The sequence below is a fragment of the Petromyzon marinus genome, chromosome 25 (genome assembly GCF_048934315.1).
Source record: "Petromyzon marinus isolate PM22_M1 ecotype Great Lakes invasive population chromosome 25, UKy_Petmar_22M1.pri1.0, whole genome shotgun sequence".
In the NCBI taxonomy this organism is placed as follows: Eukaryota; Metazoa; Chordata; class Hyperoartia; order Petromyzontiformes; family Petromyzontidae; genus Petromyzon; species Petromyzon marinus.
The window spans coordinates 13453493-13476421 of NC_133691.1; the positions used below are offsets into that span (position 1 = coordinate 13453493).

Genomic DNA, 22929 nt, shown 5'->3' on the forward strand with positions numbered 1-22929 from the left:
TGTGCTACGGACCCAGCGACCCGAGTTCGATTCCTGCTCACGGCCAACACCAGTGACGATTATCTGTACCGGTCATGAGCCTCTCCTAGGTCGACTCAGCCTCAAATGAGGACCGCGTGCGGTGTGTAAATATCGCCACTGGGGGGACAAAGGCGGTCGGACATGGTGCTAGCCACCCACCCCCTCGTGTGCCGTTCCAGCCTTCATAGGTGTTCACTAACAGGTCTTGCCCCCAGCAGCCTGTGTATGCTGTAGCTTTGGTTTCACAGTGCTCTGTGAACCCAGCTACCCAGATTCAACAGTAAATGATATCGGAATGGGTGCTGGGCCTCCTCTGGGTTTACTGAGTCTTAAATCACATATTTTGTTTAAATGCGACTTTATATATGTATGTACGTTGAACTTCTTTCGCACCGTACATAGCCAACCGTGCTAATCGGAGGTGCGTAATCATAAATGGTGATAACCCGTTGTCAATTCACTGCTGGATGAAGGCCACTCCTCGTCATATCGGTTGTGGTAAAGGTTGTTTGGCCATACTTCGCCACATCCGTCAATGTGAGTCAGCGATGTGAAGGGGGATCTTGACTAGGAATCAAACCACGGGCCACCGAATCGGTAGCCTGGTGCGCCAACTATTGCACGCAATACCCCTACTTCTATTTTAGTTTCAAAGTTTTAATACGCGTCTGTGTGGGGCACGCACACACACACACACAGACAGCGCGTGTGCTTGCCGTGCAGTGGGACGTTACACTTCTAGAGTTTTCTTTGAAATGAAGCGGGGTACACAATGTGCGGCTAGGCCGACCTTTTCTGTTACTCGGCGTGCCCGCCGCAGAGCCCTGTGTGTGTGTTTAGCTTATCTGAGGGTTGCACAATTCGGGCGAGAATTTGTGAAAAGTAATTGGTCCGCTGCTCGCCCTCCCGCCCGCCCGCCCGGCCAGCCGGCTGGGGCCCAGCTCGTTCCACCGGACGACGCTCGCGAGCGGCGAGCGCGGACTGCGGCCGATGTGCGGGCGTATTGAACGTTGGCTAAACGAATTCAGCCCTCACCATTTGTAAAATATAAAATAAGGTGTTTGACTGTGTCTGACAAGGCCAAGAAATTACATTTGACATCGACAGACCCCCCCCCCCTCCCCGGGTTATTTTCCTGACAGTCTCATTAAAAGAGACTAATTTAACCCGGTTTTAATATTAATGAAAATCCAGGGGTAATGACGGCGGCATTCCACTCCATCTCGCCCTGTCCGCTCCCGTGCTGCTGGTTTTTGAAAGTCTCACATCGCATGATTCATGCTTTTCAAGCCACTGCTCTGCTGCAGAGTGGCAGTGCTGATAAAATATTACTGTTGCATTTGAGTTGATCGGTCCTGCACAGCTGAGCTGTTGTTCCCATAACATGCCGATCACAAGTGATTTAGATCAGGCTTGACGTGTTCAGCATAAAATTTCCGCATCCGAACCTTACCATTCATGAATTATTCCTCCAGGCTTTTTAACTCGCCGTTATTAAAGCATCTGAAAGTGGGTCACACTCGTGGTGCGCCCACCCCTCCACGTGGCCCCTCCAGCCTCTCCCCTCTGCATGTAGGTGGTCCCCCCCAGCCTTTGCTTACAGATACACGTGTTGTTTTAGGCCCTACTCAATGTACACAGTCCGCCGATGATAAACAGACCGCGGATGGGAACCAAACCGCACGGGGTGGCTGGTGGTGGGGGGTGGTGGAGAGGCACGAGCCCCCCGTCAAAGAGGACACGGCCGGGTTCGCCATCTCATTTCCCTAATGTACTTGTTTAGGCATCGGACAAAATAGCGCGCGGACACGAGTGGACAAATCGCGCCGCGCTCGCCCCCTCTTGCTCGCTCTCCCTGCCCCTTGTGCTCCATCTCCCTTTCGCTTTGTCTGCCATTTACACACCGCCGACGCATCGCCTCCAGCGACACTGGCCGCCCAGACTCTGACACGCTCTATAAATTTCTGTCTGCCATTAGCTTCGTGTGCACTCTGACCACCGGTGGCAACGGGGCCATGTCCACGGTTTTGCCGAAGCTTGGCGGTGGCGGTGGTGGCGGTGGTGGCGGCGGTGGTGGCGGTGGTAGCGGCATCACCCTCGTGTGTTTTGTGGTTGCGTGTCTGTGTGCATCCCACGCCGGACAGGGTCGGGTTGTGTGTGCGCGCGTACGTGGGGTCAGGAGGGTGGAGGAGGGAGATAGCGAGGAGGGTGCGGGGGTGTCGTGGCTTTTACTGGACCTGACATTTTAGTGTCTGGAGCTGTGTCGTTAGGGTCAGGTGTGGTTAAATCAACCCTGCGTGGCATCGCTCGTCGTGGGTCTGGGGTGGCTGCTGACTCTGGTGGAACATTGCAGAGTCTTGCTGCGGTCTGTGTCGTGCCATTATTCTGAGTCCACGTCAAGACCACCCAAAGCTTAATTCCTCACTCGATATTTTCTGGCCCCGCTGCTAGACGGAACTCGGCTTTTGACAAGTAGCCACAGCCAGAGGCAGAGGTATACTGGATGCGGTGCAGAAATATTCAGCGGGGCAGCAACCCAGACAGGCCGCGCTGCTATTAAGCTGTGAAGCCACCTATTAAGCATATACACTTTAATTCCAAACAATATGGGTTTTTAGTATTTAATTTGGAGCCATTCTCATTAAGTTGATGTTTTCACTTGGCAGTGCTGACACGTCTTTATTTAATAAAAACAACTCGTTTGTTTTTATTTTCTTCTGTTTACGTGGCCGCGCAGCGCTGTGTGTGAGCGAGGCCTCTGGCGGACGGCGGCACGGTCACCGCGGTAAACACGCACACACACGCGCGCGCGCAGGAGAAGCCAGCCACATTTGGTCACGTCCCGTCACTCGACGCCCAGTGGCATGTGCGCTCGAGCTGCGTGGCCCTAATTGCAGGGACAGCGATTATTTTTTTTTAACGGATGAGGAATCGCCGTCGTTGCGAATCCTAACACCTGCCGGCACGGCAGCCCCACCGGTGGGTCCATCGCCTACACAAGGGTGCGGCCGAACGGCGCCCGGCCGCTCTCCGTCCCGCCCCGTTCGGTTCGCGGCCGACTTATAAATCCCGGGCCCTTCATTTATTATTTAGCGGCAGCGAATGCACACAGACTATCAAGCCGAGGCTTGAAGTGCGGACACGGAATATGACTGGAGGGGTGAATTTTACCCGCACGTGGCACCAGACGCCTCGCAACGTGTCAATTAGTGCGGCAGTCAAGGCCAGAGGAAGCGTACGCGAACAAAAATAATAATAATAAAACTCCCGGCAGCTGCGGAATAGATTTTTTTTACCCCTTTTGTTATCGGAGGGTTGATGGGCGATGGCGTCTGTCAATCAGCGCCGCCGAGCGTGGAGCCAGCGGCTGCCACCCCCCCCCCCCCACCATCTCGTCCGCCCCGACCGCAGGAGCTCCCTCGATCCGAGCCGACTCCCGCCAAGGCCGCACGAGCGTCGTCAACTTTCAGACGAACAGAAAAAAAACGCGCGATGCAAACCCCACGGCTTCCACATTCGGCAAAACGGCAACGCAATTTCTACCGAGGCTATTTTGCTCCGAAAACTTGACACGTGGGGCTGTATCTGCTGTGGGTCACGAGCTTCGAATCCTTCCGCCAGCGACGTCCATCACAAAGATCTCCTCCAATGCTTCCGCTGAGCCGTAACGTTCATTTGGCCACTGTATTGTAACCCGATCCCTTTTTCTGCACTGTTTAAATAAGTATATACACGTTGTATATCGTCGATGTGAAGCCGTTGTTTATTTATTCCAAAGGATAATTTTCCATCTAATTTGTTTGCTTGAATAAAAATGCTAAACAAAGTTTTTGTCTAGCGCCCTCCTCCCGGTGCTTATCTGGCATCATTTTGATTTGACCAATTTCAAGGTGATTAAGCAAAGTTATTCGTTCTCGGCTGTAATTTCTGAACAACTCGTATAATTGTTTTAATAGCACACGACCCTTCAAGTGCACTGTTTTATATAATCGCCTGGCCCTATAACGGTTTACTCATTTATATTCATTACGAGTGGTTGTCTCCCGCAGAAAACTTGACAGATTTTAATTGGAATTGTAAAAAAAGCAACTTTCCATACCATGAGCTTTAATGGGGAAATTGAGAGTGGGTGCCAGAGGCTCTCGCTCCTTTACGTTACCCATATGTTAATTCGGCCAATTAACCACATGCTGGCAGCGGGTTTCTTTTCCCCAATAAGAAGTATAAACGCATCATTCTCTTAGCCCTCGCCAGTGTCGCGAGCTTATTAATCACATTGGCACAGGTATGCGGACTCCCACCCAGCCCAACCGCTGCCCCCTACATCCCAATCCCCCCGCCTCCACCCTCCTCTCACTCTTTCCCACCGAAGAGGCCGCATTCTTAAAAACTCATTAGGCCAGCTATGCAAATCCCGGGCAAGGAAAAGGGAGAGAAAGTGAGAGAGAGGGGAGGGCGAGCCGGCGAGTGGCTCACTCACTGTACCCAGCCCCTGCGTAATTCTAAACAGCATGTAAAGAGCGATGCAATAAAAATTCCCGAGATGGCTGAAGAATCTCTGGGGTGGGAACTTTCCGCGGCGGACCCACAGCTGCAGCAACAAATTACCACCCTTCTGTGGCAAACAGAACCACTGTTTATCAAATCCACTTTTATTTTTATTCCTCCTATGTCTCACTTCATGCTAAATTAAGTTTTTATAATTGTGTTTTGTTAATCTGCAATTTTTGTGTAGCTCGGGTCATATGGCCCCAGTGCCTGTACTGGATTTCGTTTTTATGATTTAGTTTTCATGATTTACTTTTTATGATCTTGGGCTTGAGGACGATTTCAGCAAGTGCAAAGCGGTTGCCGCGTCGGATGGCAGCAAGCGTAGCGGCCGTCACGTCCCGCGGGTTTCCGCAGCGTCCTCCAGCTACTGCGTCTCAACTCCAGCCTTCGCTCATCATTTCCGCTTGGCTCTCTCGACCGTTCAAAGCAACTGATTGGCTCAATGGTTTACAGCTGACTCTTGAACAGTCGCTCTGCAATGGCCATCAGAAGCAGAAGAAGAAGAAGACAATGACGACTCGTTGCACATCACACGCGACTCTCTCACCGTAGACTCATCAAGCGCTGCCGCACTGTGCTACATATCCACGGCCGAACAGAGGACCGATTGCCAGCCCACAGGGTAACATAAGTGGTGAGCGATATCCGAACTAGTTTTGGGTGGCTCTTTTCACCAACTGTACTTCACTAGCATGGTTGAAGTATGGCTAAACAACTCGTGTCACCGACACAGCGATTGGAGGTCTTCATCCAGAAATGGTTTTCAAAGACGCGTTAGTTTTTTGTAATGTTGCACGGGTCGTTTTTAGAACGAGGCCGCACGGCTCTGCTCACCGCAATCCCTGGGCACGACATTCTCCTTCCGGGCAGCCAGCAAATAACAGCGCTCGGGATTAGCCCGACGATCAGGAGCAGTGTGCACCGGTACGTTCCCTCAATAACGAACGGCCCAATTTGCTCTCACGTGAACCTCGTTCATGAGCGGGCCCCACCCCGCGTTTGTGCGAGAATGAGTTACAGCCGCCGGCTTCCGCGCCGTCTCCAAGCGCAAGTTGAATCTAAAAAAAAAAACAGCATTCGTCACCCGGCGCTCCCAGGATTGGTTGCCAACAGACGTGCTTGATCACGCTGTCAGATTTTTGACAACACAATTTAGAAATATTTGTTAATTTGACGGAAAACGAAAGCAAAGTCGGGGTAATGACTCCTTTCATTAATCACGTTTGATAATAGATGGTGGTGCTGCTGCTGCGTCGACATGCGCAATTGTTATTTTTATTGTAAGCCGGGGACACGGATTCCTTTGTTATTGCCGGCGTGCCTCCGGTGCAGGGAACGTGTTGTGTTTTGAGGGGCCTTCAAAGCCGTGAGCGGAGCTCAAATATGACGGCGATGCGATTTGCGCGACTCGCGCGCTTAGAGAGAGAGGAGAGCGCTCGTTCACCGCGCGGGTACGCTGCCGTGGGAGGGCTGTTTGACTTGGCCGCCGCCGCCGCCGCCGCCGCCGCGCTCGCGCCGACTTCAAACGGCGCGCGACATGCTCGAGCGTCCGTCAAGGGTTGCGCAACGCACACGGCACCGAAAAGTTTTTTTTTTAGAAAGCTGCCGATTGGTTTACGCGAGGACTCAGGCTCTCCTGTATGCAAGGTTGAACGAGCTTTGCAGGTTTTACCCTTTGTTGCGGTATTAACACCGGAACCGCAGCGGGGCTTAGCTGGCTATCGAGTGCGCAGGCGGTGCAACTGGACCGGGGCCCACGGCCGGAGGGGCCCGGGTGCCGCGCGCTACTTCGAGGAGTGATATTGGACGCGTGTGGGGCCCAATTTCAATTCTCGCGCAAACGGGCCCCGCCATGCCCAGCGCGCCACCGCACTGAACGTGCACTCCGCGTCCGAACTCGAATCTAACCGCTGGGCAGGTTGACCAACTGCAGTGTCGCTCACTGCCGAGAGTCCACGCAGAGATGTTGTTGCTTCTGAAGACGCACGACACAGCCACCGTTTGTGTAATGTTTGCTGGCTCGATTCCCACTTTTGACTGCTCGACTGTACTGGTATAATTTCTTTTTTATATATATTCACCCACATGCCTTAAATGGTCTCAGTTCATTGTTGTATGGAAAAGCACGAGCAATTTTGCGCAAATGAAAGAAATGTGTCGAAGCCCTGAATGTCACATTAATGTCAGAGCCTCCACGCGCGAGGCGTGCAAGGCACGCGTGCGCCAGTGCCATCACTGCCGTCCTTGTAGATCCACTCGGCCGTGGATTGCCAGCCATTGAAAGCCGCCTTTTGTGGTCACAATGATCAGCACTCAAAAGTTTAATCTTTGTGACATACCAATATCTTCAGTGTCCTCGAGCTAACATTCACAATGATTATCCCCGCGCTTGCCTCTTTGAATAATCACAGCGCTATTTTGCGTACGAACCGAGGCTGCGCGGGCCCCTCTGCCGCCCGTATTGGCTTTGTCCACGCAAAGCTTTGTCTCTTGCGGTCATTTTACCTTAATGCAAAATTCCACCCGATTGGCGTTTTCCTTTGAGTGCCGAGGATAGCGAATCAATTAAGAGGTTATTTAATTATATTGCATCAATGGGAAGAAGCAAAGGGGGGGGGGTGATGAACAGTAATCATTAATATACTGACGAGTGTACTCGGTGAGCTGTGGATCAGGACTTCTTTGTGCGGGTCTTAACCCGGACCCTCATTTCCTGTAGCCGATGCTCTCGGCTATTATTAACCAATAAGACCACCGCGTGCATCGCCCAGCAATCGATACATCTCTCAACTGCTTCTCCACCCCCCACCACCCTAATTCCGTCGCGAGCAAGCCAGCCCACTTGCTGACGTGTTGCATTCATTGTCGTGTCTTGTTTGTCGTGGTGGTGACGGCGGTGGCGGCAATGGGTGGCGGCGGCGGCGGCGGCGGCGATGGTGGTGGCGGTGGATCTGGCAGCCACGGGCTTTGCCGGGAAGGAGCAGCCGGGGAAATCTCCCGTCGGGAAGCGCCCGTCTCTGCCGGATGGCGCAGAGGACCCGGGTCCTGCAAAGAGGCCCAAGCCCCTGGAGGACAAAACCCCGGCTCATGAGCAGGTGCCAGCGCGTTCCCCACGTTTAGACGCATCGTGTCGACGAGCCGCCCCCTCCTCACTCGCTCGCGCCCCAAGCCGACGATGTGCACCCACGACCCTCGATCGCACGAACTCTGCCGTCCTCTTATCTCGCGCCGCCATCACAAAAGGGTGCTTCCCCATCGGCAGGAATGACCGACCGGCGGCTTGCCCCTTCGCGAACTTGCTGCTGGCACAAGTTAATCTTTTAAATCACGTTAGTTTTACACGTTAGTTTAGAGCATGTAGAGTGCTGTATAAAACCACATCAGCAGCAGCATGATCACTCCACTGCTGCATGAAGGCCTCTCCAAGCCATCGACGTAATGAATCCACTCGGCATCTGCGTGCGAGCTCTTTTCATCGCCTTCGCGGTGTTTTTCACACGCACACGCGTACACCTCGTTGTGCACACGTACACACGGGGTCCGTGCATCGTCGCGAAGTCGACGAGGAGCCCTCGCGTGTCGCGCGCTCGGCCGCACGCCGCACGACCGCACGCTGCGCCCCACGGCCGGACACGATGCGGGCGTCACTCGGTTCACGCCGCCGCCCGCCCCTTCTGCACAGGTATACCAGTGTCCCTACTGCACCTACTGCTGCGCCGACGGGAGCCGCATCCAGATGCACGTGGTGTCGCAGCACTCGGTGCAGCCGGCGCTGCGCTGTCCACTCTGCCAGGACGTGCTGAGCAGCAAGATCCACCTGCAGCTGCACCTCACGCACCTGCACAGCGTCGCCGCCGACTGCGTCGACAAGCTCATGGCCGTGGTACGGTCGCGCCCCCTTGCCTCCCGTCGATGTCCCCCCCCCCCCCCCCGGGTGTTTGTGTTGTCGTTTTGACCCTGCTGCACCACCGCACCGTCGAGGCGCCGTGGGGGTGTCGCCCGCCGCTGACGGCGGCCGTCGGCGGCGGACTCGAACTCGGGGCTCGTGGCGCAGCGTGCGACCTGCCCGCGTCATTCTCTTTTTTAAATTCGTAATACTGATATTTGCGGTGCCTGCGTCTCGTTCACTCGTTCAATAGATGTTCTGCACGAGTAATTGTCACGTAGTGCGTGTCTTTGTGTAGAATATTGCACGTGGGGAATGAGAAGTCTCATACGGGTGATATAGAAACACACCACGATATAACGGCTAGACCTTGGATCCGCCGCCCGACTGCCTGGCACCGAGACTCCGCCACTGTTCCGCCCATTGCTGGGACTTGTTCATCGTGTGTCGCCTAATCGGTCGAATGTCACTTGGCAAATCGGCATGTTGGTGGCAAATATATAATGGCCAGACCATTGGAGAGAAACTTATTACTTAATTGGGCCTCCTGCACTCTCGATTCTAAGAGCGTTGGTCCTCTTTCCACCTGCAAGCGATTTATTACAAAACCTCCTTCCCCGGCTCCGCCGATTCCCAGCGACACCGATCTCTGAGAGGGGACACTCGAGCCCTCTGGCCTTGCCAGTCCCTGTTTACGCATCGCCTGCTCAATGGAGCTGTCGTTGACCTCCCCCGTACGCCAGGAGGTCGCCCTTTCTCCACGCCGCCGCTCTCACGGTGTCAAACGGATGTCACCTTGCTGTCAATGGCGAGGGCACTTGTGACTGTCTTAAACAGAATGAAGACTTATCTCTTCTCCATTGCGCGCCATTGATTTTGTTAAAAAAAAACCTTCGCTCTCCCGGCCCATCCCGTTCACTTGTGCTTGGTACCATACAGCGCTCGACTTGAATTAATCTTTCAAGGTTCGGGGAAATTATCCAATCTTCATTGACTTTTACGTTCTGAATGTGGCCTCGCATTCCTATGAAAATTCGAAAGGAATTATCCTTGGCTATGAATGAAGGGGGATAAGGGGAGGTTTGATTGACACGAGTAGAGACTGCAGGAAAATACTTGACACTTGACCTAGCCTTGATATGTGCGTGTCATCGTGATAGCGCCGATTGTAAAGAAATGTCCAATTTTCAATGAGGTAATTCAAATTCTATGAAAATTCATAATTGAATGCACTTACACGGCATCCTCGGCCTGTGGTACAACCACCGCCCACGCCACCCTGCGCCTCTCAAGTGCGGTGCGGAGAGTCAGCGCGGAGAGTCTGTGTGGAGAGTCATCGCGGAGAGTCAGCGCGGAAAGTCTGTGTGGAGAGTCATCGCGGAGAGTTAGCGTGGAGATTCAGCGCGGAGAGTCTGTGTGGAGAGTCATCGCGGAGAGTCAGTGTGGAAAGTCAGCGTGGAGAGTCTGCGTGGAGAGTCAGCGTGGAGAGTCTGTGCGGAGAGTCAGCGTGGAGAGTCAGCGTGGAGAGTCAGCGTGGAGAGTCTGTGTGGAGAGTCAGCGTGGAGAGTCATCGCGGAGAGTCAGTGTGGAGAGTCTGTGTGGAGAGTCTGTGCGGAGAGTCTGTGTGGAGAGTCAGCGTGGAGAGTCAGCGTGGAGAGTCTGTGTGGAGAGTCTGTGTGGAGAGTCAGCGTGGAGAGTCAGCGTGGAGAGTCTGCGTGGAGAGTCTGCGTGGAGAGTCTGTGTGGAGAGTCAGCGTGGAGAGTCTGCGCGGAGAGTCTGCGTGGAGAGTCTGTGTGGAGAGTCAGCGTGGAGAGTCTGTGTGGAGAGTCAGCGTGGAGAGTCTGCGTGGAGAGTCTGCGTGGAGAGTCAGTGTGGAGAGTCTGTGTGGAGAGTCTGTGTGGAGAGTCAGTGTGGAGAGTCAGCGTGGAGAGTCTGCGTGGAGAGTCTGTGTGGAGAGTCAGCGTGGAGAGTCTGTGTGGAGAGTCAGCGTGGAGAGTCTGCGTGGAGAGTCTGTGTAGAGAGTCTGGGTGGAGAGTCATCGTGGAGAGTCTGCGTGGAGAGTCTGGGTGGAGAGTCTGTGTGGAGAGTTAGCCTGGAGAGTCTGTGTGGAGAGTCAGCGTGGAGAGTCTGTGTGGAGAGTCAGCGTGGAGAGTCAGCGTGGAGAGTCAGTGTGGAGAGTCTGTGTGCAGAGTCTGTGTGGAGAGTCATCACGGAGAGTCTGTGTGGAGAGTCTGTGTGGAGAGTCAGCGTGGAGAGTCTGTGTGGAGAGTCATCACGGAGAGTCTGTGTGGAGAGTCAGCGCGGAGAGTCTGCGTGGAGAGTCAGCGTGGAGAGTCAGCGTGGAGAGTCAGCGCGGAGAGTCTGTGTGGAGAGTCTACGTGGAGAGTCAGCGTGGAGAGTCAGCGCGGAGAGTCTGTGTGGAGAGTCTGTGTGGAGAGTCTGCGTGGAGAGTCTGTGTGGAGAGTCAGCGTGGAGAGTCTGTGTGGAGAGTCATCGTGGAGAGTCTGTGTGGAGAGTCTGTGTGGAGAGTCATCACGGAGAGTCTGTGCGGAGAGTCTGTGCGGAGAGTCAGTGTGGAGAGTCTGTGTGGAGAGTCATTGTGGAGAGTCAGCGTGGAGAGTCAGCGTGGAGAGTCAGCGTGGAGAGTCATTGTGGAGAGTCTGTGTGGAGAGTCATCGTGGAGAGTCTGTGTGGAGAGTCTGTGTGGAGAGTCAGTGTGGAGAGTCAGTGTGGAGAGTCAGCGTGGAGAGTCAGCGTGGAGAGTCAGCGTGGAGAGTCAGCGTGGAGAGTCAGCGTGGAGAGTCAGCGTGGAGAGTCAGCGTGGAGTCATCGCGGAGATTCAGCGCGGAGAGTCAGCGTGGAGAGTCAGCGTGGCGAGTCAGCGTGGAGAGTCAGCGTGGAGAGTCAGCGTGGAGAGTCTGTGCGGCACACTCTGCTGCTGCTGCCTACCCCTCCCCTCTCACCTCGCTCTACCCCCAGGCCCCGTGCTCTCCTACCTGGAGCCATGAGTTGATAATATTATTGTGGAATTAATAGCGAAGTCTTTTTTAGGTTATCGTCACAATGTTTTGTTCCTTCCGTTTTAAGTTGGCTTTGCGAAGCACCTCGAGTTGTGGTCGTGTTTAGATGCTATATATTTTTTGTATGTATATTCAATCCTACTTGTTATTATTGTTTTACACTCCGCTCTGTAGACCGGCATCATATTGCGTGTGTTTGGAGCTTCCACTAAATCTCATCGTGCGTGGAACGGCGGTGGAGTGGTCAGCGCACTTCGCTACGAACCCGGTGGCCCGAGTTCGATTCCCGTTCACCGCCAACATCGGTAGAAAATATCCAAATTGGTGCTGGCGTCTCCCCTAGATCAACTCGGCCTTAACGAGTACCCAGTGCGGTGTGTAAACATCAGCACTGGGGAGATGACGGTGGCCGGGCGTGGTACTCTTGCCAAGTCCAAGCACGTGAGCTCGGAGGTGGCGCCAAGTGTTAAAACGGGAACTGCCCAAGTCCCGTGTCGCCTGCCTCACTGAAGCTTGCGAAGATAAGTCGATGCCTAAAATGTTACCGTTTTAGCTTCATCGCCGGCTTCATCACCGGCTGCATCAGCTGGCTTATGGCCATAATGAATATGAGTTATTCAATATTTTATCCCTCCCCAGGCAAACATTGTCCCATTCAAATGTCAGGCAAGGGGTGGGCAGGCTGTGATTTACATGTTGAATCAATATGGATTTTGGAACCGCTGCCCTTTTCAAAATTGTTATATAAGCTTCAACAACGCTATTTTGGAAATTATTCATAAACGCCGGGTAAAGGTCTAAGGTCCGAGAGAGGGGTAAAAGGGAAGGGAAAAGAATCCGTCGTGCTCTTCCATTAGAAAAAAAAATTATTGAATGTTGCAATAACAAGATGAGCTCCCCGTTGGAACGTCGCGTTCCCCTCGCATTTTAATTGATGGCCCCTCGCGAGGTGAAAAGGCGGGAAGCTGTGACCACGTTGTGCGATGCACGGCCGCCCTCCGTGTTTTAATTTATTAAGGCACGAGACACAAACACACACCTAAGTTCAGACCCGAATGAAGACGCCCCCCCCCCTCCCCGCCCCCCCACCTGCGTGAATTAAAGGACTGAAACGGCTCCAAGGCAAATGCACTTTGTTTGTTGTAATAATCGATCAAATGATTCGGCACAAAGAATCCCGGGGCCTCGCCGCAAGTTGTTACAGCTGCAGCTTCATAAAAAGGCCCCATTCATTAGTTGCTCCTCCTCAGGCCGTTCCGCAAAGCATTTGTACAGCTGGGAGCTGTATATTAGTTCTACTCGGCACAGTTAGGCGCGGGGACCCCGCTGCATTCGGAGTTCTAATTAGCATCCGCGCCGTGCAGCCCGACACCTTGAGCAGTCGTGACAAAATGGGGGGCCACTCTCGCTCAAGGTATAAAGGAAAGGGGCGGGGGGGCGCGTAAAAAAAAGTACTCATTATCATGCCCTACGGTGCGGAAAAAGAAATGCATCAGAGTGAATTCCGTGGACGTGAGTGGCAATCCCGATCACGTCTGTTATATATTTTATGCAAAACCAGTCACGGTCTGAGGGAGAGATACAATTTTCGCTTCATGCGTTTCCGTTTCAACTCGCCGCACAATTGAACGTAAAATTTAAAAGTCGACGGTCAGACGAAAAAAACGCGTGAACTGCAGATGAGTAAATAGTTTATTTTTTTGTTTTGTTGCCATGGCGGACAAACACAAAGTTCCGGGAAATTGCACGTCGCACAGCAGACATGTTTCGCAGCAGACGCGTCGTGCAGCAGATGCGTCGCTCAGCAGAAGCGACTTGCAGCAGACGCGTCGCTCAGCAGAAGCGACGTGCAGCAGACGCGTCGCTCAGCAGAAGCGACTTGCAGCAGACGTGTAGCGCAGCAGACGCGTTGAGCAGCAGACGCGTCACGCAGCAGACGCGTCGCTCAGCAGAAGCGACTTGCAGCAGACGCGTCGCTCAGCAGAAGCGACTTGCAGCAGACGCGTCGCTCAGCAGAAGCGACGTGCAGCAGACGCGTCGCTCAGCAGAAGCGACTTGCAGCAGACGTGTAGCGCAGCAGAAGCGATGTGCAGCAGACGCGTCACGCAGCAGATGCGTCGTGCAGCAGACGCGTCGTGCAGCAGACGCGTCGCTCAGCAGAAGCGACTTGCAGCAGACGTGTCGCGCAGCAGAAGCAATGTGCAGCAGACGCGTTGTGCAGCAGACGCGTCGTGCAGCAGACGCGTCGTGCAGCAGATGCGCTGCGACCCAGACGCCGTGTGCAGCAGACACGATGTGCAGCAGACACGATGTGCAGCAGACGCTCGCGCAGCAGACGCCGGCGCAGCAGACGCTTGCGCAGACACTTTGCACGGACACGCCGTACAGCGGACGCACCGTACAGCAAACACACTGCACAGACTCGTCATACAGACGGCCTCGTTTCGCCGCGGGGATCTTGTTGTTGCGAGGAACACGCGAGATATCATCGTCTCACGCCTTCCGCAGCACGACCTTGATTATTAAGGCAAAACCTCCTCGGCAGTCGCATTAATGAGGTGGGTCAGGAGCGGGCCTGCATGGCCCCCCTCTTCTTTGAGACGCCTTTTTTTTTTTTCCACGGGCCCTGCCGCCTCCCTCGCCTTTATGAAATTTTAATACCGCTCCGCTGAAAAACGGCCGCCCCTCCACCCACGAGGGGAAGCGCCGGTGAGGCCGTAATGAGAGTGCACTAAATCACCAAGAGGTTACCCTTCCTAGCAAAGGTTGTGCGGCTGCCCGTCGCAGCCAAGTAATGAATTGGCTCCCTCTAGGTTTGTCTTAATTTTCTGCAGAATTTTTTTTACTCTTTTATATTTTATTCTTGTGGTTTTTGCTGATGGAACGATTTTGTCAGTTGCAAATATTTTTCTGAGCGTACAGCGGAATGGCCAGAGACGGTGAGCGGGGGGGGGGGGGGGGGGGGGGAGATGGCGGACGTGGGAAAACGCTGTTTCGTGATGCGCAGCCCGTGTGCGGCGGTTGTGTAATTATTTCTTGGGCGCGCACGAGCGCTGCGCTTCTCGCGAAGGCTCGCCGACCCGCGCCGGTATAAGTGGGATCTCTTACAGAATCTTTGGGGGGATGTATTAGCCACTGAAGTACATGGCAAATAAATTAGACGCTGCCATCATATTTCCTCATTAACTGTCACTTGGAAACAATGGATTGTGTTTCTATTAGCGGCTGAGAACACGGGGTTATTTTCCTCCGTAATAAGACTCGATAGCGTGTTTATTATTTTACTCGGGATTGTACGAGAGCGGAGCAGCTAGATAAATATACGCATGTTTACGTTGTGATCGCAATTCATATTGCTTAAAAGCTACCGTTCTGAGCGATTAGCGTTGGGTAACGATAAATAAATAACACACTGTGCACGTTTCGTGTCTACGCGTGAATGTATTACACCGTTTGGTCCGTCCGCTTTATTGGCCCTTTAGACTTGGGTTCACCGGCAGCAATCGTGTTTTAGCGAAAAAACCTCTGCTGTACCGGTTTCAACGTCATGGGCCTCATCAGCAGACGTGCTGAGCGACTGTTCAGGCTGTTTTTCGCCGGAGCACTCCTCATCGGAGCAAAACGCATTCGTGTACGAACATTGTGGAAACGCCTTCCTATCCGCATCCCCCGCTTGAAAGTAAAATACTTTGCCTTCTCTGCCGCCCTCCGGAGCGGCGATAACTGCCAGCCTTTGTTTAAGCAAGCAAACTATACAGCGTTAGTTTCACTCTTTGATTATTTTTTTAGGATAAAAAAAAATACGTACAAAATGAAAATGGAGTAATGTGATAATTGTAAGCGTAGCTACGCGACATGAAAACATCTTTCTCATAAAGGAACCTTAAAGTATATACGGCCAAAAATATAGAAAGCTGTGAGTGCGGTGTGAAAAATAGAGACGCGAATGGGAAAACAACCATCTCATTACCATTTACATAGGCGCCTTCTCAATTATGCCTCTGGTAATCTCACTGCAATTACGCGAGTAATTAATTTATATCAAGTCATTATTCTGTTCGGGCAAAGCTCCAAAGTGCCACATCATTGTTTCTTTTCAACGGGGTACGAAATGAACCCATAATTAAGACCCATTGCCTTTTTACAAAAAAAAATGAGAAAAGTGCGTGTGGCATTTTGCACTAATTCAGTCAAAAGAAAATGCGTGAATGGATCCTCGGAAGCAGATGCTGCATCCATTGTGACCTCCGCGAGTGTGCAGGTAACGAGCGGCTCTCGCCGTCCACCTGAAGGACAAAAACAAAGGCGCTCGCGGCTTCCCGCCGAGCAGAAAAAAAGGGCTTTGTGAAATTGCATTTAATACCCTCCTCCTCTTCCCCTTCATCGCGGCCGGCTTGACACGGGCTCGTTGGGGCTGCCCGCTAATCAGTGCGGCGGTGGCGGCGCGTGCGCCCGTGCCATTTCCTGCAGGTCTCGGGGCCGGAGGTGATGGTGCCGAGCAGCACGTACCTTTCCGCGGCCGGAAACGCGGTGACGGCGTCGACGACGGCAGCGACCGCGGCAGCCACGGCCACCACCACGGCCGCTGCTTCCTTGGGATCGGCGGCGGCGGTGCCGGTATCCGAGAGGGACGGCAGGATGCCGGGGTCCGCGATGCTCGAGAACCGGGCCAAGATGGGTGAGGAACGCCGCGGTGTTTGCCCGACGCAGCTTGTGCGTGACATGCGCAAGGTAGCGGCGGTCTTCGATCTGTAGAGGTTGTCGGCTGGATGCGTTCAGCGTGTGGCGACGTGACGTTGCGAGTGCTCCATGTCAAAGAGAGAGACGCTGGTGTAGGTTGTAATGAAAGTAAAAGAAAAAGCATTACGGGTTATTTCTGGCGAAAATAAATAAATTTTATTACATCCAGTGTACCATTGTTATCTTCAGAGGCTACAGTAAATACATATACCATTTTACTTACGTTAATAATTTACGGTGCCGAAAAAATTATCATTTATGGCTTTTAATTACTTCTGTGTGGCTGATTATGTGCTGCTAGTGCCTTGTGTGAAAACAAAACCATCCATCACAATCGAACCCAACGTTTGTGTTTAATAATCATACGCGTGGCATTGTGGAGGAAACGCTTAACTTCCCCGGCGTGTTGACCGATGCAGCCGTGAGGCTTGTTCGTTCCGTAGTAACGGCGATGCCGTCGCGCGTCTCTTCCAGAAGAAAACTCGGACGACCCAGAGAAGCCCGGCACTTCTCAGGAGCGGCCGGAAGCCGGCGGGGTGCCGCAGAGCTCGCAGAAGGGCTTCCTCTGCTGGAAGAAGGGCTGCAACCAGTACTTCCGCAAACCCAGTGCGCTGCAAGCCCACTTTTCCGAGATCCACGCCAAGCAGCGGCAGCAGCTGCCCGTGTCCGACCGCCACGTGTACAAGTACCGCTGTGGCCAGTGCAGCCTGGCGTTCAAGACGCCGGAGAGACTGCAGCTGCACTCGCAGTACCACGCAATCCGCGCCGCCACCGTCTGCGCCCTCTGCCAGCGCAGCTTCCGCACCATCGCGGCGCTCGGCAAGCACCTGGAGACGGGCCACCCCGAGCTGAGCGAGGCCGAGATCCGGCAGCTGTGCGGCGGTCTGCAGGGCAACGGGGAGCTGCTAGCGCTGGAGGAGGGCCTGGGCAACGAAGACGAGGTGGCGCTGCTGGCGGAGCATGACAGGGGGGACGAGTTTGAGAGCGACGCCGAGAGCAAGCAGAGCCCAACGGAGAACGAGCTGGGGGGCGGCCCGGACGACCCATCGTCGGACTTGAAGCGCACGCTGCCCTTTCGCAAGGGCGCAAACTTTCCGATGGAGAAGTTCCTGGATCCCTCGCGGCCGTACAAGTGCACCGTCTGCAAGGAGTCGTTCACGCAAAAGAACATCCTGCTCGTCCATTACAACTCGGTGTCGCACCTCAACAGGCTGAAGAAGGCCCTGCAGGAGACATCGATCGCCAGCGCACAGGCCGACTCGGCCCCGAGCGGCATCGACAACAAGCCGTACCGCTGCAGCACCTGCAACGTGGCCTACAGCCAGAGCTCCACGCTCGAAATTCACATGCGCTCCGTGCTGCACCAGACCAAGACGCGCGCCGCCCTGCAAGAGTCGTCGGTCGCAAACAGCGCGATCGGCGCCAACACCCCCGCCCCCTCCGGCGGCACCGCCGGCAGCGGCAGCAACGGGAGCGGGAAGAAATTCAACAGCGGCGGCGGAGGCGGTGGCAACAAGAGCGCCGGCAGCCCGTCGGCTGTGGAGAGTGGCGGCAGCGGTGGCAAGGTCCCGGGCCGGGCGTCCACGAGCAAAACCCCCGAGCTCACGTCAGAACAGAAGCAGCAGCAGCAGCAGAAGAAGAAGGCGCTGAGCGACGCGATTTCGAACCAGCAGGCGCTGGTTCAGGCGCAGACGGAAGCGCTGGCTCAGGCACACGCACAGGCGCAGTTCCAACAGGAGCTGCAGCAGGCGGCGTTCTTGCAGCCGCAGCTCTTCAACCAGGCGCTCTTCCCAAATTTCCCCATCACCGCCGAGGCGTTCATGCAGCTGCAGCAGCAGCAATTCTTCTTCCCCTTCGGCCTGGCCGGCACCGATTTCCAGCTGCACCCAGAGATGGCATTCCCCGCGTCAAGCGCTCTGGCAATGTCCAGCTCGGCGGCTTCGACACTCGGCGAGCTGAAGCAGCAGCAGCAACAGCAGCAGCAGCAACAACAGCAGCAGCAGCAACAGCAGCAGCAGCTGCAGCAGCAACTTCAAAAGCAGCAACACAGGCTGGAGCAGCAGCTGCAGGTGTCCATCCAAGCAGCTGAGAAGCAGAAAGAAAATGAGGACTCAAAGAGTGGGGAGGCAGACGAGGAGGAGGAGGAGGCAGCGGATAACGACTCACCGATGGCGGACACGCAAACGAGCGGCGACAATTCGGACGCTCAGAAGTCGGGACCGTCGGACCCGTCGCTGCTGCCGCCACGAATCCCGGCCTACGCCAGGGGCAATGCCACGAGGGCGCTGCTGGAGAACTTCGGCTTCGAGCTGGTGATCCAGTATAACGAGAACCGGCAGAAGCCTCTCCGGAAGGACAAGAGTGTGATCTGCGAAACACTGGGGAAGTTAGAATGTGAAACGTGCGGCAAGCTCTTCTCGAATCTGCTGATCCTGAAGAGCCACCAAGAGCACGTGCACCAGCAGTTCCTACCTTTCGAGGAGCTCGAGAAATACTCGAAGCAGTACCGAGAGACCTACGACAAGATTTACCCGATACGCGCCCCAACGCCCGAGCTACCGGCTCTGCCCCCGCCTCCTCCTCCCCCTCCTCCTCCCCCGCCTCCTCCGCCGCCTCCTCCGCAGCCGGTCCAAAAGCTCGCCACCCCGCCCGGCACGCCGCAGCCACAGCCGCTGGCCCAGCAGCAGGCGCCCGTGCCGCAGCTGCCCATGTCCATGGAGTCGATGCCCCTCCTCTCGCCGCTGATGATGCAGCCGATGCAGCTGCACTCGATGGCGTCGCAGCTCGCGTCGCAGCTCATGCCCATGGACTCTCTCACCCCGGACCTGATCCAGCTGTACCAGCAACACCAGCAGCAGCAGCAGCAGCAGCTTGACCCGGCGTTCCTGCTGCAGCAGCAGCAGAACAAGCGGCCACGCACGCGCATCACGGAGGAGCAGTTGAACATTCTCCGAGCGTACTTTGACATCAACAACTCGCCGGGCGACGAGCAGATCCAGGAGATGGCCGACAAGTCCGGCTTGCCGCAGAAGGTCATAAAGCACTGGTTCCGCAACACGCTGTTCAAGGAGCGCCAGAGGAACAAGGACTCGCCGTACAACTTCAACAACCCGCCGTCGTCGAGCCACGACGAGATCAAGCTCGATTCGCAGCCCCCGACACCCGAGTCGGTGCAGTCCGAGCCGTCGTCCATGAGCAAGCGGTCGAGCCGCACGAGGTTCACCGACTACCAGCTGAAGGTGCTGCAGGACTTCTTCGACACGAACGCCTACCCGAAGGACGATGAGCTGGAGCAGCTGTCGAACCTGCTCAACCTGCCGACGCGCGTCATCGTCGTGTGGTTCCAGAACGCCCGGCAGAAGGCGCGAAAGAGCTACGAGAGTCAGGTGGAAGGCAAGGAGGGGGGGGAGAAGAGGGAACTGCCAACCAACGAGCGCTACATTCGGACAAGCAACCTCAACTACCAGTGCAAGAAGTGCAGCGTCGTCTTCCAACGCATATTCGATCTGATCAACCACCAAAAGAAGCACTGCTACCGGGACGAGGAAGACAGCTTCACCCGCGAGGACAGCCAAACGGAGGACTCCATGGACGCCACTGATCAGATCATGTCCAACGACCTGCCACCGTCTCTGTCGGCTCACGTGCAGGCCACCGGCCTCTGTAACTCGGAGAGAGAAGAAAGCAAGAAAACTATTCCCAAAGTCGAGCCTAGGGAGGAAAAACCAAAGCAAGCTGAAGCTGCTGCTGTGCCGCAGGAAAGCACTGCGCAGCCACAGCAGCAGCAACAGCAGCAGCAGCAAAAACCAAAACACGCACAACCTCAGCCGCAACCTAGTCCCCAGATGACTCCGCAGGTACCTCAAAGTCCGGTCCAGAGCATGGCGACTCCTCAGCTGAACAATCTGCCCGCCCAGCTTCTCCATTACCAGTGCGACCAGTGCAAGGTCGCGTTCCCTTCCTTCAACCTGTGGCAGGAGCACCAACGCATGCACTTTTTGTCGGCGCAGAACCCGTTCGTCCACCCGGCCGCGTTCCTCGACCGCTCCATGGAGATTCCCTTCCTGCTCTTCGACCCCGGCTCCAGCGCGCTCATGTCAAGCCCCATGCTTTCGGGGGCCCTGCCGCAGATCCCCTCGCAGTCGACGCCGTCCCCGTCCACCCCCACGTCCGCCACGGGGCCACCCAAGCCCGAGGAGAAGGCGGGCGCCAGCAAGAGCGACACGGACGGCGGAGAGGAGCCGCACCGGGACAAGAGGCTGCGCACGACCATCACGCCGGAGCAGCTGGAGATCCTCTATCGCAAGTACATGCTCGACTCGAACCCCACGCGCAAGATGCTGGACCACATCTCCAACGAGGTGGGCCTCAAGAAGCGCGTGGTGCAGGTGTGGTTCCAGAACACGCGCGCACGCGAGCGGAAGGGCCAGTTCCGCTCACTCGGCCCGGTGCAGGTGCACAGGCGCTGCCCGTTCTGCCGTGCCCTCTTCAAGGCGCAGACTGCCCTGGAAGCCCACATCCGGTCCCGCCACTGGCACGAGGCCAGGCAGGCGGGCTACAGTATTGTGCCGACATCGCCCGGCGCCGGAGAGAATCCGCACAAGGATAACCCCTTCGATCACGGCGACTTCTCCTTGTCGCTGTCCCACTTCAATAGCTCCTTCGACCACGAGCATCAGTCGAGTCTGATGTCGCTGATGAGTAAGTCGATGGAGGTGCCCAGCCACGCTCTCCTGAGCCAAATGTCCAACAAGAGCGAGGCCTTCGACGTGGACAATTCCTCGCTCGCCAACGAAACGTCGGCGGGCGCGGCCGAGCCTCCCGGCGGTGGTGGCGGCGGCGGCAGCGCCGACGACGAAACTCCCGCCGGAACCTCGGCGAACGTGGGCTACGAGCAGAGCAAACTGGACAACGACGACGCCTCCTCGGTGAACACCGCCATCACCGACCACACAACCGGCGACGAGGCGCACGGCGACAACGACGTCTCCGGCGGCACCGCCGCCACGCGCGCGGACGCGAAGGCGCGAGGCGTGCGCGTGAAGAGCGAAGACTCGTTCCTGCCGCCGCTCCCGGCGGCCGAGAGCAGCGACGGAAGGTCCTCGGATGGGCTGGCGAGCCCCGGCTTGAGCGTGTCAACGCCGCGCGATCACGACGTGCGCGACTACAACGAAACGTCGAGCTACACCGGCACTCGCACGCCCAGCCCCACGGGCAGCATCGGCATCTCGCTCCCGAAACTCGGGTCTCCGGATGAGCGGCCCGGCCAGAAGAGGTTTCGAACCCAAATGTCCAATCTACAGCTAAAGGTACTAAAAGCTTGTTTTAATGACTACCGTACACCCACAATGCAGGAGTGTGAAATCCTAGGCAGTGAGATTGGGCTGCCCAAACGCGTGGTGCAAGTGTGGTTTCAGAACGCACGTGCTAAGGAGAAGAAGTCTAAGCTAAGCATGGCCAAGCAATTTGGGATGGACCCGCAGACAGGGTTGGAGCTGGGTCCGAAGACGGAGTGTGGCCTATGTGGCGTGCAGTTTGGCGCGCGGCTGTCCATCCGTGACCACGTCTTCTCCCCGCAGCACATCGCCAAAGTGAGGGAGAGCGTGGGCAGCCAGCTGGACCGGGAAAAGGAGTTCCTCGACCCGGCCACGGTCCGGCAGCTCATGGCTCAGCAGGAGCTTGACCGCATCAAAAAGGCGAACGAGGCAATGGGCCTTTCGGTGCCGCAGCAGCTGCAGCAGCAACAGCTGCAGCTGCAGCAACAGCTGCAGCAGCAGCAGGGCTCCTTCAATGGCCCAGGGCTGAGTGTGTCGTCGGCTTACTCCGCGATCCCGGGGCTGTCCCCCATGCTGATGTCCGGCGTTGGAGGGTCTCCTTCGTTGCAGAACTTCACTTCGACCTCCACCGGTAATTGTGATGACGTCGCGTTGTGTGTTGCAGCGACAGAGTTTTGAGTCGGACTTGGATCCATATCGAACGTCGGGCAATTAAACGGCGTTTCCTTTGAACGAGCCGGACTTTGCCGATGAGAGGACGAATGTCAAAGCCGGTCAAGAGCTTTGCTTGTGGTGAACCAATGCTGCTGAAATTACGCACTCCCCAGATGGGCCCTACGTCTGATGGGATCTTTAAAAATAAAAGTTTGTGTTCATGTCGAGGAACAGACTCGTGAAGGGGAGGCAAAATTGCCGATTAAATTTTTGCCACCGATGATTCTGCCCTGACATCGTTCGTGACTGATTTGCTTCTTGTAAGATTATGCAATGTTAATACGATGGTGCAGTAATAATGGGGGAGCTCTTCAGGGAGCTCTTCATCCAGCAGTGGATTTACCACGGTTCACGATAACAAATGGAAGAATAACATTTGTTTACATTTCATTCTGTGTATATATTTTATGTTGCAAACATTATTTATATTTAGCGCTCGCTGACATCCACCTAACAAGCAAAGAAGCATTTGTATTCACAAATTTGTATTCACAAATGTGTTACTGAATCATAACTAAGGGACGTTTTTTTATTTATCACAATGGAGCAAATATAAACATTGATAGCGACACCCCATGACCCTGCTTAACGCAAATGTGATCACGGGGTCTTTAATGTTCAATTTGCAGTGCACATCAGGTCTGTCAATTTGCGTCAGGAATTACCAACTGGCTGCGGAAATTGAACCGCTGACTTCATGAAAAAGTCATGCAATCAATCG

General features: G+C 55.2%; 1 protein-coding gene across 6 annotated transcripts in view; it reads left to right on the forward strand.

The window, feature by feature from the left end:
- ZFHX3 (zinc finger homeobox 3) overlaps window positions 1–22929 on the forward strand; it is a 138955-nt gene that overhangs the window by 110036 nt on the left and 5990 nt on the right. For 5 of the 6 annotated variants that reach the window (XM_076069759.1, XM_076069757.1, XM_076069758.1 and 2 more), the window contains 4 exons: window positions 7531–7667; window positions 8255–8455; window positions 15949–16156; window positions 16693–22125. In XM_076069759.1, coding sequence (XP_075925874.1) covers window positions 7531–7667; window positions 8255–8455; window positions 15949–16156; window positions 16693–22125 — 5979 coding nt within the window. The remainder of the gene's footprint in view (window positions 1–7530; window positions 7668–8254; window positions 8456–15948; window positions 16157–16692; window positions 22126–22929) is intronic. The other variant, XM_076069762.1, reaches the window with a different exon arrangement.